General features: G+C 39.7%; 1 protein-coding gene across 3 annotated transcripts in view; it reads left to right on the top strand.

Annotated features, from left to right (window-relative positions):
* The window catches only part of Tnpo3 (transportin 3), a 98,987-nt gene that overhangs the window by 51,599 nt on the left and 30,672 nt on the right, over positions 1 to 16,716 (top strand). For all 3 annotated transcript variants that reach the window (XM_045159967.1, XM_045159966.1, XM_045159968.1), the window contains 5 exons: positions 258 to 365; positions 2,026 to 2,117; positions 5,579 to 5,718; positions 8,493 to 8,684; positions 12,121 to 12,212. In XM_045159967.1, the coding sequence (XP_045015902.1) occupies positions 258 to 365; positions 2,026 to 2,117; positions 5,579 to 5,718; positions 8,493 to 8,684; positions 12,121 to 12,212 (624 nt within the window). The remainder of the gene's footprint in view (positions 1 to 257; positions 366 to 2,025; positions 2,118 to 5,578; positions 5,719 to 8,492; positions 8,685 to 12,120; positions 12,213 to 16,716) is intronic.

The following is a 16,716-nucleotide window of genomic DNA, read 5'->3' as shown; positions in this document are numbered from 1 at the left end:
GATATGAATTATTTTATCCAGGTGTTTATGACCCAAGATTCTCATATATACCCTCACAGTAAGGTAGAGGGAAGAGAGTTGGCTTGACACACTTGGCAGTTTGGGGGACCTAGTATGATGAAAATATCCTTCTGATGTTGACACCTTTGGCTTGTTGGGACTTGACTGCTTAATGGTGTTTTCTTCACTGATACTAAAAAGGTCATTGGAAGCCTTTAGTGAGTTTAAACCAATTGTTACCTGATTTGAAATTTCAGGAGGGTGTTCCTGAAGAGACTGATGACTTTGGGGAATTTCGGATGAGAGTATCAGACCTAGTGAAAGACTTGATTTTCTTGATTGGGTCTATGGAGTGTTTTGCTCAGGTAAGTCTATTTGGAGATTTTGGGTCCAGTTTTACTGATCATCTTAGTTATGTTTACTTCTGTCTGCTGTAAATATGCCACCTGAATTTTTTAAGCTCAATGGCTAATGAAATAAAAATAGGTATGCAGGTGCCTAGCACATTGCCTGGCATATAGTAGTGATATTCATAGAGGATCTGATAAGGCAGTTCCAGTGTATTGATGAATTCATTGGTGGTTTGTTCTATTACATTGCTACTGAGAGCTATTCTGCTTGTACAGCTAGAATTAAAGGTAATATATAAATAAGTACTGAAGCCTCCAGGAAACTTACAGGGAATTTGGGTCTAGCCAGGAAAAATAGCTAACACTTTTAGTTATTTGGCATTCTTTTGTCCAGTTATGATTAGACTTCTGTGCAGTTTTGTCCCAGAGGTGACTATACTAGTGAGGAAGACTCATAGGCTGTGGTGTTCCTGGCGAGCGTTGATTTGTATTCCACCTCATAAGGTTGTAGTTATCATCATTCCCCATTCTGTAGTATTAGAATAATGTCATGTGGTTATCTCATTGCTGGATCGTGCTGATGAGTTCTGAAACACTTGTTGGGATGCTGTGCCATAGCAATACCAAACCAAAAAGAAGCCAATGGGTGTGATTTACTCAAGGCATTTTGTTTATATTTGGGCATAATCTTATCTAGAAAATTTTAATGAAATTAGAACTTTTTCGTTACAAAGCATGTTTTTTGACTCAACTGTAAGTACTTAGGGATTTTTAGAAAGCACATTCTTTGAGATCCCTGAACCACAGGCCAATAGATGACCTTGGACTCAGACTTCAGCTCTTTTCTCACTGCCTCTGTGTCTTAAGTTTGTGACTTCAGCTTACCAAGTTACATGAACTGTCAGTTTTGCCAAGATGTGTTCTGTGGAATACCAGACCCAGGAGATGTTCTTTGCCCAGTAAAAAAAGAAAAAAATTAAGTCATTAATTCAAGTCATGAAATGATGTATATATCTGCATAGTACATCCAAGGTTCTATAAAGTCATACAAGTTTTTCAATTTTGTCTTCCCTAATAGTGTGTTTTCTCACTGCAGAAATCTTATATAGAATAATACCTAGTCACATCCCACAGATGAATGTAATCTAGGGAATTGTGGGCCAGAACATCTCAGAGTGTTCTGCTCAGACTGCCTTTAATAAAAAAAGTGTTGGATATGGTAATGTGATACATCCTTCTAAATAGTTGCTTTTTAGGAATTTACCTTGAACTCCTAGTGTTGATGTAGGGAATAGTTAAAATAGTAGAAATCTAAAGCCAGTATTCATGTAGAAAATGTATATTTTGAGTGTTTATGTATTTATCAGTTATCAAGATCAGAAGTAGACAATCCAGAGATGTATTATTTTTCCCATACTGCCTATTTTCTGGTGATAGATGATAATCTTGGTAAGCTTTTAGAGTTCTAAATGTGTTTATTTTAGATATTAAAATAATAGTTAACTTCATGATAGTGATATAGATAATGAAAATATTATTTTTGGCCCGCTCTGAGAGAGAATTAGATTTAGAAGCAAGGAGCTAGGTTTCTTTGAACTAACAGCATTTTTGTTTTGTTTGCTTTGGAATTCTGTTTTCCTTTTAATGGCTCCATAATCCACCTCTTCTTCTCTAGTTATATTCTACTCTGAAAGAAGGCAACCCACCCTGGGAGGTGACAGAAGCTGTTCTCTTTATCATGGCTGCTATAGCAAAGAGTGTTGATCCGTGAGTGTCTAATAAGTCTTTTGCTGGGAACTCTAAATATCAAGAAAAAGGAAAATGACACCATTTTTCTGTTACATGCTTCACTATTGGAAACTCTCTTAGAACTTCTATGTTCTTACCAAGCCTTCTGACTTTAGTCTAGGGCAGGGTGCCCTGCCTTGCTAATATACTTTCTAGAGTTAATATATTTTACTCTCTATGCTAGAAGTAGAATGCTAATTTATTTCTTCTTCTGTGGCTCCCTTGTGACAGTAGATATGATCAAAGAATTTGGTAGACTTCAATTGTTGGTATTTGCTTAAACAATTGAATAGTCATTAATTGAGGTCTCTTGTTTCTGTGACCTTGGGTAAGTTACATTATTATTTGTTGTTTTGGTTTAGAGATTCTGAGAGTTTGAGAGGCATGGCATTAGTACTATTTACCTAAGACAATAGGGAAGTCTAAGGGACAGTTGTTACTGCCACTGAGAAATTTTAAATTATTTGAATTTGATTTGTTAATATATAGCATAGAAATTCCATTTATGACTTGAGCTTTTTAAAGACAGAATTCATTTGTGCCCTAAATTTATACAGTGATGTTATTATCTGTCAAATTACTTTGTATTTTGATTGGATACCTACAGTCTAGCTCTATATTTAGGGCCTTGATTGTAAAGATGATTCAGGCAGATATCTGTTAAAAGCACAGTGCTTTTTTCTTAGCTGCCATTCAGAGCCTAGTCAGTGAAATCTGATATTGTTTCTAATCTAATAAATATTCAAGGACCTGTCAGGTTTATTTTTCTTTTTTAAGTTACCTATCTAGAAGTTTGCTCTTTAACTTCCTACTATAGTGTTTGGTTTTAAAACCATTTTGGCATCTGTTGGTACCTTCTGACAGAAGATTACTAAAATCATTAACATGCTAACCAATATGTATGGATTTGAAAAAAGATGTGTATCCCGGTATGGTGGCACAAGCCTTAATCCCAGGACTAGGAAGGCAGAGATAAAGAGGATCACTATGAGTTCAAGGCCACCCTGAGACTACATAGTGAATTCTGGGTTAACCTAGACCCTACCTTACCCCCCCCCAAAAAAAAAATGTTTTATACATAGTCTTCATTAACTGGCTAAGATCCATAGGAAATTAAAGTATAAATGAGAGATTTTCTATTCCTTATCTGATTTCAGACCAAACATGTGATTACAGTTCTTATAAATCCACAGATTAAATAACCCTAGTAGCTGGGCATCGTGGTGAATGCCTTTAATCTCAGCACAGGGGAGGTAGAGGTAGGAGAATTGCCATGAGTTTGAGGCCACCCTGAGATACAGAGTGAATTTTTAGGGCTAGAGTGGTGACACACACCTCCCCCCACCAAAAATAATCATCATCATCATCATCATCCTGGTAATCAGCAGAGGGTACTCTTGTTCTAACATAGAGTAAGATTTACATTTTAAACATCTTCATTTCTGGATTGAGTTCTAGCATAGGGACATCTTCAACTTCGTTTTCTTTCTTTTTTAAAAATTTTCATATTTTTTTGTTTATTTTTATTTATTTATTTGAGAAGGACAGACAGATGGAGAAAAAAGCTGATAGAGAGAGAGAATGGTCGCACTAGGGCCTCTAGCCACTGCAAACGAACTCCAGATGCTTGTGCCACCTTGTCCAACTGGCTTATGTGGGTCCTAGAGAATGGAGCCTCAAACTGGGGCCCTTAGGCTTCACAGGCAAGCACTTAACTGCGAAGCCATCTCTCCAGCCCCAAATATTGATTTTTTTAAATTTTCTTTTAATCTTTTCACAATTTTTATTAACATTTTCCATGATTATAAAAAATATCCCATGGTAATACCCCCCCCACACACTTTCCCCTTTGAAATTCCATTCTCCATCATATTACCTCCCCATCTCAATCATTGTACTTACAATATGCAATACCAACCTATTAAGTACCCTCCTCCCTTCCTTTCTCTTCCCTTTATATCTCCTTTTAAATTTACTGGCCTCTTGCTACTACGTATTTTCCTTCTCACGCAGAAGCCCACATATGAGGGAGAACATGTGGCACTTGGCTTTCTGGGTCTGGGTTACCTCACTTAGTATAATCCTTTGCAGATCCATCCATTTTTCTGCAAATTTCATAACTTCATTTTTCTTTACTGCTGAGTAGAACTCCATTGTATAAATGTGCCACATCTTCATTATCCACTCAACAGTTGAGGGACATCTAGGCTGGTTCCATTTCCCAGCTATTATAAATTGAGCAGCAGTAAACATGGCTGAGCACGTACTTCTAAGGAAATGTGATGAGTCCTTAGGATATATACCTAGGAGTGCTATAGCTGGGTCATATGGTAGATCAATCTTCAGCTGTTTAGGAACCTCCACACTGATTTCCACAATGGCTGGACCAGATTGCATCCCCACCAGCAGTGTAGAAGGGTTCCTCTTTTTCCACATCCCTGCCAACATGTATGATCATTTGTTTTCATGATGGTGGCCAATCTGACAGGAGTGAGATGGAATCTCAACGTAGTTTTAATCTGCATTTCCCTGATGACGAGTGACATCAACTTTGTTTTCTTAAGCCAGTGTCCTGGGAGGGGGAGGAGGGGAAGTTCGTGGATCGGTAGAAAATTCTTGGTTAGCTCTACTTTCCCTGTATCCCAGATCAGGGCACCTTAACTGCAGCTTTTTGCTTGAGTTCTTTCAGTAATGAGCTGGGCCAGAGATCTGTACTTTCCTTAAAGTTTCTGATATCCAGACATAAGAAAGCTTTGGAGAGTAACAATTGATAGAAAATGGTCTATGAGAGTTGTTCATTTAAACATTAAGCAGGATTTCTTGAGTGCCTACTATATGCCAGGCACTGTTTTAGGTGCTTCAGATATAGGATAAGAGAGGTGTAGAGTTTTTAGAAGACTAATCCTACCATTTGAGAGGCAAAGGCAGGAGGATCACTGAGTTTCAGACCAGCCTGGGACTGGGACGAATGAGTGAGTTCTAGGTCAGCCTGAGCTAGAGTGAGACCCTACCTCGTGGGAGTTGGGGGTGGAGCATGAGACAGTATTCATCTTCGGTTAATCACTGCCTTCCCAACTGGAAAGTGCCTATTTGATAACATGATGTAACTTTGGATACTTCTTCTTGACATTCAGGGGATAAAGGAGCTGTGTGTCTTTTCTGGAACAAAGCCTGTCTTTTCTCTTTTGAGGATTTGAAAAATGTTTAGAGCTGGAGCTGTAGATCAGTGATAGAGCACTTGCTTTCAAGCAAGGCCCTGAATTCAATCCTCAACACCTCAAGGGAAAAACAACAACAAAAATCCACAATCAACTTATTGTCTGAAAAATGTCCATATCTAGTATTGAGCTTTATTAGAAAGAAGCCCTTGAGCAATGTCAGGTGTTACCGCAGCCTGCTGCTAGTCAGTAACTGTATGTATTTGCCTCCTTCTCTCTCAGGGAGAACAATCCTACACTTGTGGAGGTCCTAGAAGGAGTGGTCCGTCTTCCAGAGACTGTCCACACAGCTGTAAGATACACCAGCATTGAGTTGGTTGGAGAAATGAGTGAAGTGGTTGATCGAAACCCTCAATTCCTTGGTATGTGAATTTTGTCCTGCTGCTGCTACTTCTGCTTCTTTTGATTTTCTCTTGGCATTCTTAACTTTTTATTTTTTCTTGCCTGCTTTTATATTGACAAATAGAATAAGCATATTTTTTTTAAGTTACTGAGATGATTCTAAATTTGTAATGTGATCTGGGAGAAAGACCTTTGTTAGCTCTTCAGATAGGGAAAAACTTAGATTCTAGTACTTTGTATAAGCAGGAATGTTTCTGTCATTGCTAGTCTTTAGTACATGTGTGGGGTAATCAGACAATAGTTTTAGGCTATAAAAATGAATAAGCTACAGTAAAGGGCTTTTCTGTGCTAAATGCATGCTTTATATAAAAAAACAAATTACCTGAAACAAAGTAAATACAAATTACAATGAGTAGTGTTCAGACCTCTGGCTGCCCTTATTGACTTGAAAAAAACAACTGAAGGTTGTATAAAATAAAATTATTTATTTTAAGTCCCTCATTTTGTAGATAAGGTCACTGAGATCCAAAGAAATTAAAAAAAAAAATTATCAGGCCAGGCGTGGTGGCGCACACCTTTAATCCCAGCACTCGCAGAGCTAGGAGGATTGTTGTGAGTTCAAGGCCACCCTTAGACTACATAGTGAGCTCCAGGTCAACCTGGGCTAGAGTGAAACCCTACCTGGAAAAACAAAAACAAAAAGCAAAAATTACCAAGATGAATTTATAGCAAGCTCCTCATATTTAAGAAATAACATTCTGAGAATTTTCAGTCTCCAAGTTTGTGAATAATCTTTGAAAATGATCTGGTATGAAACACACCACAAAGAAGGGACATAGTCCTGTTTACACTTTCTGTGATAGACATTCTCAGTTTATAATTGAACCTTTGTCTAAGGTCAGTAAACTATCCAGTGTTTTCCAAATTCTTATTTTCTGATTCTTACATCTCTTCACCCATTATCTGTTCCAACATTTGCAACTACTTTTTCCCAAAAGAGAAAAAATGAATGTTGTTTGTGTTAATTTAATATCTTCAGTTTGTGTTCAATAAGCCAAGAAGCTGTGTTGAACTTTGAGCTGTCATTTAGCATGTGCTTGTAGTGTCTAATTCAGATTTGTACATCAGTAGTAAATTACTGTGTGTTCATATTCTCTTTAAAATTGCCAAAATTGCTAATGTTCCATTTGAGGATCACTAAAATCTGCAGATAAGAATTCTTGGGCTATATTTCAGATCCTTGGTCTCAGTGTCTTAGCCTCAACAGCCTTAGGACTTTTGGAGAGGGGGTATATACTTTGTTGGTTTGTGTTATAAAATTAATTTTGTAATAGTAAGGATTAAACCTAGGGCCATGCACATTTTAGGGAAACCTCTAGTAGTGTGCTACATCTCCAGTCATAGATGATGTTTTTAAACAGACTTTGAGACATTATGCTTTTGATTTCTTCTTCAGGTTTTTTGTTTTTTCAAGGTAGAGTCTCACTGTAACTCAGGCTGACCCAGAATTCACTATATAGTCTTAGAGTGGCCTCGAACTCATGGTGATCTTTTTACCTCTGCCTCCAGAGTGCTGGGATTAAGGGTATGTGCCGCCATCATTTAGAAGTTCTAAAGAAGGGTTGGGGTTAATACTTGCCATGCAAGTGTGAAGATTAGAGTTCAGATCCCCAGCACCCATATAAATGCTGGGTGGGCATGGTGGCCATGGAGGCAGAGGATCCCCTTGGCAAACTGACTAGCTAGACTCCTAGCCCAATGAGTGAGCTCTGTGTTCAACTGAGATCTTTGGCCTCAATAAGGAAATTGAAGAGTGATCCAAAAAGGTACCTAATGGGCTGGAGAGATGGCTTAGCGGTTAAGCGCTTGCCTGTGAAGCCTAAGGACCCCAGTTCGAGGCTCGATTCCCCAGGTCCCACGTTAGCCAGATGCACAAGGGGGCGCACGCGTCTGGAGTTTGTTTGCAGTGTCTGGTAGCCTTGGCGCGCCCATTCTCTCTCTCTGTCCCTCTCTCTCTCTGCCTCATTCTCTGTCTGTTGCTCTCAAATAAATAAATAAAAATAAACCAAAAAAAAAAATTTAAGAAAAAGGTACCTAATGTCAACCTCTGGCCAACTCAAACACAAGAGAAAAAAAAAAGTGCTAGAGATTTCTTTGCCTGACTTTTGGTAACTAGAAAGAAACAAATATAAAAATGTAAGTTTTAGACAGTTATCATTTTTTTCAAGATTTTATTTTTATTTATTTATTAGAGACAGAGAGGGAGAGAGAGAGGAAGAATGGGCATGCCAGTGCCTCTAGTCACTGCAAACGAATTCCAGATGCATGCACTCCCTTGTGCATCTGGCTCGTGTGGGTCCTGGAGAGTCGAACTGGGCTGGCTTTGCAGGCAAACTCCTTAACTGCTAAGCCATCTCTCCAGCCCCCATACTTCATTTTGTAAAAGTGTAGGGCTGGAGAGATGGCTTAACGGTTAAGCACTTGTCTGTGAAGCCTAAGGACCCCGGTTTGAGGCTCGACTCCCCAGGACCCACATTAGCCAGATGCACAAGGGGGCACACACGTCTGGAGTTCATTTGCAGTGGCTGGAAGCCCTGGCACGCCCATCCCCCCCCCCTTCCTCTCTCTCTCTCTCTCTCTCTCTCTCTCTCTGCCTCTTCCTCTTTCTGTCACTCTCAAATAAATAAAAATAACAAAAAAAAATTTTTTAAAAAGCGTTTGTAAACCTTTGCTCTAATAAACTAATTTTCCTTGAGTTTTAGATGTATAATCTCTACTTGGCTTTATTTCTTAGACCCTGTGTTGGGGTATTTGATGAAAGGCCTGTGTGAAAAGCCTCTGGCTTCTGCTGCAGCCAAAGCCATTCATAACATTTGTTCAGTCTGCCGGGACCATATGGCTCAGCACTTTAATGGACTCCTGGAAATTGCCCGCTCCCTTGATTCCTTCATGTTGTCTCCAGAGGCTGCTGTGGGTTTGCTAAAAGGTATTGACTTTGAGATACTGTTTACAGTTTCCTCCAGGATACTAATTAGAGGTATCTTAAGGCATATATAAGGCTTTTCCGTTATAATGTGTTTAGTGATGGTGATGGTGGCTTTTCCATTCACAGGAGGGGGTTGATTATGTGTTTAATGCATTCTTTGTTAGAAAATTTTAAGACTACCAGATTGATTCTTTCTTCTTCCAGTATGTCTAGCCCGGATCTAGATTTTGGGTAAAGCAGCACATTCAAATTAAACATGTTCATAATTGCTTCTTTAAATCAGAGGAAAAATTAAAAGGAGACCAAATAAACAGGCAATACCTTACCAAAAAGGAAATTGAAAAGTAGTGTGCTTGGAATAGCACCTTAAAAAGCCAAGGGGAGCTGGAGGGATGACTTAATGGTTAAGGCACTTGCCTGCAAAGCCAAAGGACTCAGGTTCGATTCCCCAGCACCCACGTTAGCCAGATGGACAAGGGGGCGCACACGTCTGGAGTTAGTTTTCAGGGCCTGGCGTGCCCATATTCGCTCTCTCTCTCTCTCTCTTTCTCTCAGTCAAATAAATAAGTAAAAATAAAATTAAAAAAAAAAAAAGAAGAAGCCAAGGGGGTTGGTTTCTTAGTGGTCTTTACCATTATTGATGAACTTGACTGAGTGACTGCTTACCCAGTACCAAACAGCCAGGGTAATGATAGATAGCCTTAGATGAATGGAAGTAGAAATTGTCAAGTTAGGAAAAAAGACTTAGGCAGACTTCAAATATAGTGGCTATTTTAAACATTTGAAAGATTGTCTTATTAAAAAGATGTATTTGGGGTGGGGGCTGAAGAGTTAAGGCACTTGCCTGCAATGTCTAATGACCTAAGCTCCATTCCCCAGTACCCACGTAAAGACAGATGCACAAAGTAGTGCATGTGCTCGAGTTCGTTTGTAGTAGCTAGAGGCCCTGGTGTACCCATTTTCTTTCTTTTTCCCTCTTTCTCACATGCAAATAAATAAATAAAAGATTTATTTTGTAAGTAATCCATGTCAGCCCCCTTTATAGGGAAACATATATTGGCTTCTAGAAAGAAAACACTAGTTTGCTAAACTTTCTGGAAGATTGCAACACAAGAGAGGCTGAGTGGGAAGAGTCATTTATCCTCATTTGAATCCAGCTACCTCTTTTTATTTATTTATTTATTTTTAATTTTTTAATTGTTTATTTATTTATTTGAGAGCAACAGACAAAGAGAGAAAGAGGCAGACAGACAGAGAGAGAGAATGGGCGCACCAGGGCCTCCAGCCACTGCAAACGAACTCCAGATGCGTTGCGCCCCCTTGTGCATCTGGCTAACGTGGGTCCTGGGTAGTTGAGCCTCGAACCGGGGTCCTTAGGCTTCACAGGCAAGCGCTTAACCGCTAAGCCATCTCTCCAGCCCTATTTATTTATTTTAAAATTTTATTTATTTTAGAGGTGAAGAGAGAGTGCGCGCAAGTGAGTGAGCGCCGGGGCTTACAGCCACTGCAAACAAACTCCAGACACACGTGCCCCCTTGTGCATCTGGCTTACATAGGTCCTGGAGAATCGAACCAGGATCCTTCTTTGGCTTTGCAGGCAAATGCCGTAACCACTAAGCCTTCTCTCCAGCCCTAACTACTACTTCTTAAGTTTCTTGCTTCGTTTTTTGTTTTTTGTTTTTGTTTTTTTCTAGGCAGGGCCTCATTGGTGACCTGGAACTCACTCTGTAGCCCCACCCTGGCTTTGAACTTAGCACTCACATTGATCCTTCTACCTTAGCTTTGTGGGTGCTGATAATGTGCCATTATGCCCACACATAAAAAAATTTTTAAAGTTATTGAGTTCCAGGTTAAAATTTTGAGGAGGGAAAGGTTGTTTTGTAACTTTTTTTTTTTTTTTAAGAAAGGGAAGCTTGATTATTAGTTTCCTGGTTACTTTCACAGAAAGAATGTTTAACATTAAGTTCAAAGTGTGTTTGAACAAAATGAAGATGAAATCTATGACATAAACCTATTCTTCCTAAAATTACAGGATGTGTTTTCCAGTCTTCTCTGATAAGAATTGCCTGAAGTACTTACCAAAAATAAAGCACTTCTTGGTTTGCTAAATCAGAACCTCTGGGAAGGAAAAGAAACATCACATTATATAGTCTATAAAAGAGCTTTATGAGAGGTAGGAGGATCACTGTGAGCTCCATGCCATTTTGAGACTGCATAGTGAACTTCAGGCCAGCCTGGGCTAGAGTGAGAACAGACCCTGTCTTGAAAAACCAAAAACACCACAACTTTATAAAGGAGATTCTATGTCTTTGATTAATTGGAGAGACTTATTTAAACCAATGGACTACTAAGGAGAGATTAACTTTCAGTTGAGTTAAGCTGAAAACTTGTCCATAGGCTTCTAAGCAGGATTTAAAAGAAACAACAAATAACCATAGCTATAAATGTTAAAATTTTTAAATTTTTAAAATATTTTTATTTATTTATTTATTTATTAGAGAGAATGGGCGCACACCAAGTCCTCCAGCCACTGCAGACGAACTCCAGACATGTGCACACCATTGTGCATCTGGCTAACGTGGGTCTTGGGGAATAGAACCTGGGTCCTTTGGTTTTGCAGGCAAATGCCTTAACCACTATGCCATCCCTCCAGCCCTAGTAGTGCTAATTTTAAAAGAATGGAATTTGTAAGCCTGGTGTGGTGGTGCACGCCTTTAATCCCAGCACTCAGGGGCAGGAGTTCGAGGTCACCCTGAGACTCCATAGTGAATTCCAGGTCAGCCTAGACTAGAGTGAGACCCTACCTCGAAAAACCAAAAATAAAATAAAAAATAAAAGAATGGAACTTGAAATCGGAGAGATAGATAGCTCAGTAAATAGAGTACTTGCTGTTCAAGCCTGAACAAGCACATTTGGTTCTGAGGCCCCACATAAAAAGCCACAAATTTGAGCTGGACATGGTGGTACACTTTAATTCCAGCACACATGAGAGGTGAGAGGATTGCTGTGAAGTCGAGGCTACCCTGAGACTACATAGTGAATTCCAGGTCAGCCTGAGCTAGAGTGAGACCCTACGTCGAATAAACCAAAAAAAAAACAAAAAAAAAACAAACCACAAACTATAGAGTGGGTCTCTATAATACCAGCTAACATAAAGTTAAAAATTCACAAAATTGCCAGGTGAGGTGTTGCATGCCTTTAATCCCAGCATTTGAGAGGTAGAGGTAGGAGGATCACTGTGAGTTCAAGGCCACCCTGAGAATACAGAGTTAATTCCAGGTTAGCCTGGGCTAGAGTGAGACCCTACCTTGAAGAACAAAAAAAAAAAAAAGCCTCATGAAAAAGAATGGAAGTTCACCTTTTCTGTTAACTGTATCATGTTAAATCCCTCAATTCAGCCTTTATTTCCTTCATTTACATCTTTTTCTTCTTCCAGGAACAGCCCTTGTGCTAGCAAGATTGCCTTTGGATAAGATTACTGAATGTCTTAGTGAACTATGTTCTGTTCAGGTGATGGCATTGAAAAAGGTGAGCCCAATTAAGTATGGAATGAAACAGATACATGCTTCTAGGTTGTGAAGAAAAGATAAAATTGCTTATTTACAGGTTGCATGAGGCAAGAGAATGAGCTGACAACTTACAAAATTAACTTCTGAGGTGCTGCACACAGAGTACAGTTATATATGGCTGTAAATCAGAGGTACATTCTGAGACATTCATCAGTAATCAGTTTTGTAGAAATCCAATACAAACCCAAAAGCTATAGGTCATCACTTGGTAAGATCTCTCAGTGCAATTGAAATACAATCAAACACAGGATTTATGAGACCGCTGTTAACATATCAGGGCATACTCTTTTTTTTTTTAATCATTTTTTTCTCAATTTTTATTAACATTTTCCATGATTATAAAAAATATCCAATGGTAATGCCCTCTCTCCCCCCATTTTCCCCTTTGAACTTCCATTCTCCATTATATCCCCTCTCCATCTCAATCAGTCTCTATTTTGATATCATGATCTTTTCCTTCTATTATGGTGGTCTTGTGTAGGTAGCATCAGGCACTGTGAGGTCATGGATACCCAGGCCATTTTATATCTGGGGGTAGCACCTTGTAAGGAGTCCTACCCTTCCTTTGGCTCTTACATTCTTTCCGCCACCTCTTCCGCATTAGACTGAGCTTTGGAAGGTGTGATTGAGATGTTACTCGGTACTCTAGTCACTTCTTTCCAGCACCGTGATACCTTCTGAGTCGTCCCAAGGTCATTAGGGCATACTCTGTTGTTTTTGAGGTAAGGCTCACTCTAACCCAGGCTGACTTGGGAATTCACTATGTAAGTCTCATGTTGGTCTTATGCTCACAGCACTCCTCCTACCTCTGCCTCCCAAGTGCAGGAATTAGAGGTGTGTGCCACCATGCCCAGCTGTACATATTTTTTAAAATATTTATTTATGTATTTGCACATGTGCATTGTTTATATGCACACCTGTGTATGAAGGTCTCTTGCCACTGCCAATGAATGCCAGATGAGTGCCACTTTCTGTATTCAGCTTTATGTGGGTGATGGGGAATTGAGCCCCTACTGGCAGGTTTTGAGAGTAAGTGCCTTTAACCACTGTGCCATCTCTCCAGCCTCCGTATGCTATACTTATACATGACTTAGCAGCCCTGTAGTTTATTTGCTCTAGAAGCACTGAAAATGTGAAATGGGTGATGTTTGAGCAGCTGTGATGTCACCATATGTTAGGACTTTTTCAGCTCTGTTGATAATCTTTTTTTTTGTTGTTGTTTTTGAGATAGAGTCTCACTCTAGCCCAGGCTGACCTGGAATTCACTATGTAATTGCAGGGTAGCCTCAATCTCATGGTGATCCTTCTGTCTCTGCCTCCCAAGTGCTGGGATTAAAGGTGTGTGCCATCATGCCCAGCTTTTTGTTTTTAAAATACTTTTAAAAAAATGTATTTATGATGGTCTTGTGCAGATACTGTGAGGCCATGGATATCCAGGCCATTTTGTGTTTGGAGGGAGCATCATCAGAGGAGGAAAAGATCTTGACATCAAAATTAAAAGAGAGCCTAATTGAGCCGGGCGTGGTGGCTCACGCCTTTAATCCCAGCACTTGGGAGGCAGAGGTGGGAGGATTGCCGTGAGTTCGAGGTCACCCTGAGACTCCATAGTGAATTCCAGGTCAGCCTGGGCTATAGTGAGACCCTACCTCGAGGGAAAAAAAAAAAAAAGGAGAGCGAGACTAATTGAGATGGGGAGTGGGTATGATGGAGAATGGAGTTTCAAAGGGGAAAGTGAGGGGAGGGAGGGTATTACCATGGGGTATTTTTTATAATCATGGAAGTTGTCAATAAAAATTAGGAAGAAAACAATTTTTAGAGTACAGTTTTGAGCAGAAGTTAAATTAATTAATTAATTAAAAAATTACTTATTAGTGAGAGGGGATACCAGGGCCTCAAGCCACTACAAACAATCTTCAGACACATGAACCACCTTGTGCAACTGACTGATGTGGATACTGAGGAATTGAACCAGGATGCTTAGGCTTCTCAGGCAAGCTGCTTAACCACTAAGCCATTTCTCTAGCCCCTCTGTTATAATCTTACACCACTTTGGTACATGTCATTGTTCCTGGTACATGACTGAATTGCAAAGCAGTAGATTCTCTGAATATCAGTAATACCCATTTAGAAAATATAATGTGAAGAGACCATTCTAGTTAGCAGTCAGATCCATGTAGAGTCCAGAAGTGGTGGTGCATGCCTGAAATCCCAGCACTGACAAGCTAAGTCAGAGGATTCATGAGCTCCAGGCTTTTCTGAGCTACATAGTGAGACTGTCTCAACAAAATAAATCCTTTATTTATAGGGAGTTTTTTGAAGAATATTTTTATTTTATTTTAAAAAATATATATGTATATTTATTTATTTGAGAGAGTACAGGTATATAGGGCCTCCTGCCAGTGTAAATGAACTTTAGAAACATATGCTACTTTATGTATTTGGCTTAACATGGGGTATTGGGGAATTGAACCTAGGCCACTGGGTTTTATAAGCAAGCACCTTTATCCATTGAGCCATCTTTCTCATCCTTTATGAAGAATATTTTAACAATGTAGGGTCTTCTTCAGTTGATGTTTCTTGTGTAATAGCAGTAGACAGACATAGTAATGTGAGCTAGGATTTGACATAATGATTCTAAAGTTCAATGGTGATATATTGATGAAAGTATTTAAGAAAATCTAGGAAAGAAAATGAAAGGCAATTTTGCTTAAAATTGATTGTAAAGCTGTAGTAGTCTTAAAGCTTGGTAATATAAGGCTAAATATAAACTGTATGGTGGTACATGCATGTAACCCCAACACTCAGAGGCTAAGGTAGGAAGGTAGCTGGAAGATGGAAGTCATCCTATACTAGATAGGAAAACCCTGTCTCCAAAAAAAGCTAGTTCAACTATAGATAGTATCTTAATCCTGTTGAATGCAGGAGCCAAATGATACTATTTTCTGATGGAGGAATATAATTTGAAAATAAATAATTTGTAGACTGGAGAGATGGCTTAGCAGGTGAAGTGCTTACCTACAAAACCTAAACATCCAAGTTCACTTCTCTTAGTACTCCCGTAAAACCAGACGCACAAGATGGCGCATGCATCTGGAGTTCGTTTGCAGGGGCTAGAAGCCCTAGCTCATTTATTCTTTCTGTCTGTCTCTCTCTCTCTCTCTCTGCTTTAAATAATGAGTGATGGGTTTGTCAAGGTAGGGTGTCACTCTAGCGCAGACTGACCTGGAACTCATTATGTAGTCTCAAGGTGGCCTTGAGCTCATGATGATCCTCCTACCTCTGCCTCCCAAGTGCTGGGATTAAAGGTGTGCACCACCACACCTGGCTAAAAATACTTTTTTATCAATTTTTATTAATATTTTTTATGATTATAAAAAGTATCCCATGGTAATACCCCCCACTTTCCCCTTTGAAATTCCATTCTCCATCATATCCCCTCCCCATCTCAGTCTCTCTTTTATTTTGATGTCTTGATCTTTTCCTCCTTTTATGATGATCTTGTGTAGGTAGTGTCAGGCACTATGAAGTCATGGATATCCAGGACATTTTATGTCCGGCGGGGGAGCATGTTGTAAGGAGTCCTACCCTTCCTTTGGCTCTTACATTCTTTCCGCCACCTCTTCCACATTAGACTCTGAGCCTTGGAACGTGTGATAGAGATACTGCAGTACTGAGCACTGCGGTCACTTCTTTCCAGCACCATGATACCTTCTGAGTCATCCCAAGGCCAAGGCCATCTGAAAAGAGATGATTCTCTACCAAAAGTGAGAATAGCATTAATATAAGGGTATAAATATTAAGAGAAGTGCTTACTAGGCAATTTGATAAGTATAATATATACATTTTTCCAGACATCAGCAGATGTTACACCCTAGGGCTCATGACTACCCCTGTTTTAAGTTTTCAGTATCAGGGATGTGTTTCCCCCCATGGAACGGGCCTCCAGTCCAGTTGGAGGGCAGTTGGTTTCCAGCATGACAGACGTGCCACTATTGTACCCGTTGGCTCATTTGGCCTGGTTAGCCAAATATAAGGCTTGCAGTGCCCACTGTTGAGTATCTTCACTGGTGGTATCGCTTTCTCCCATTGAATTGCATGCAGAATGGCTTCTTCCATTTTTCTGTCAGCTGGTCTACATGGAGGAAATTATCAGCTCAGTTCGAGCAGGATTTCTCAGTAGCCTTGCAGCCCAAGTATGTGGAGTCTTCAGCAATAGGGTCTTACCATCTATTCCTGGTGGGAAACCAAGGGCCTTGGCAATGGCCTATAATGTTTTGGGGGCATCAGGGACCTCCCTGGCCAACAACTCACTGGAGGTATCCCATCCCTGGCCCTGAAAATTTTTTAACAATGATCTATGGCTCCTGAGTGTTCCATTGTCTGAAACCGGAGGATTCCATATGATTTATTTGCATCCTCTTAGATGTTGATTAGCCCTCCCTCCTCCTTTCCTTTACTCAATT

Source organism: Jaculus jaculus, chromosome 10 (genome assembly GCF_020740685.1).
Source record: "Jaculus jaculus isolate mJacJac1 chromosome 10, mJacJac1.mat.Y.cur, whole genome shotgun sequence".
Taxonomy (NCBI): domain Eukaryota; kingdom Metazoa; phylum Chordata; class Mammalia; order Rodentia; family Dipodidae; genus Jaculus; species Jaculus jaculus.
This window is presented reverse-complemented; position numbering and strand designations above follow the sequence as displayed.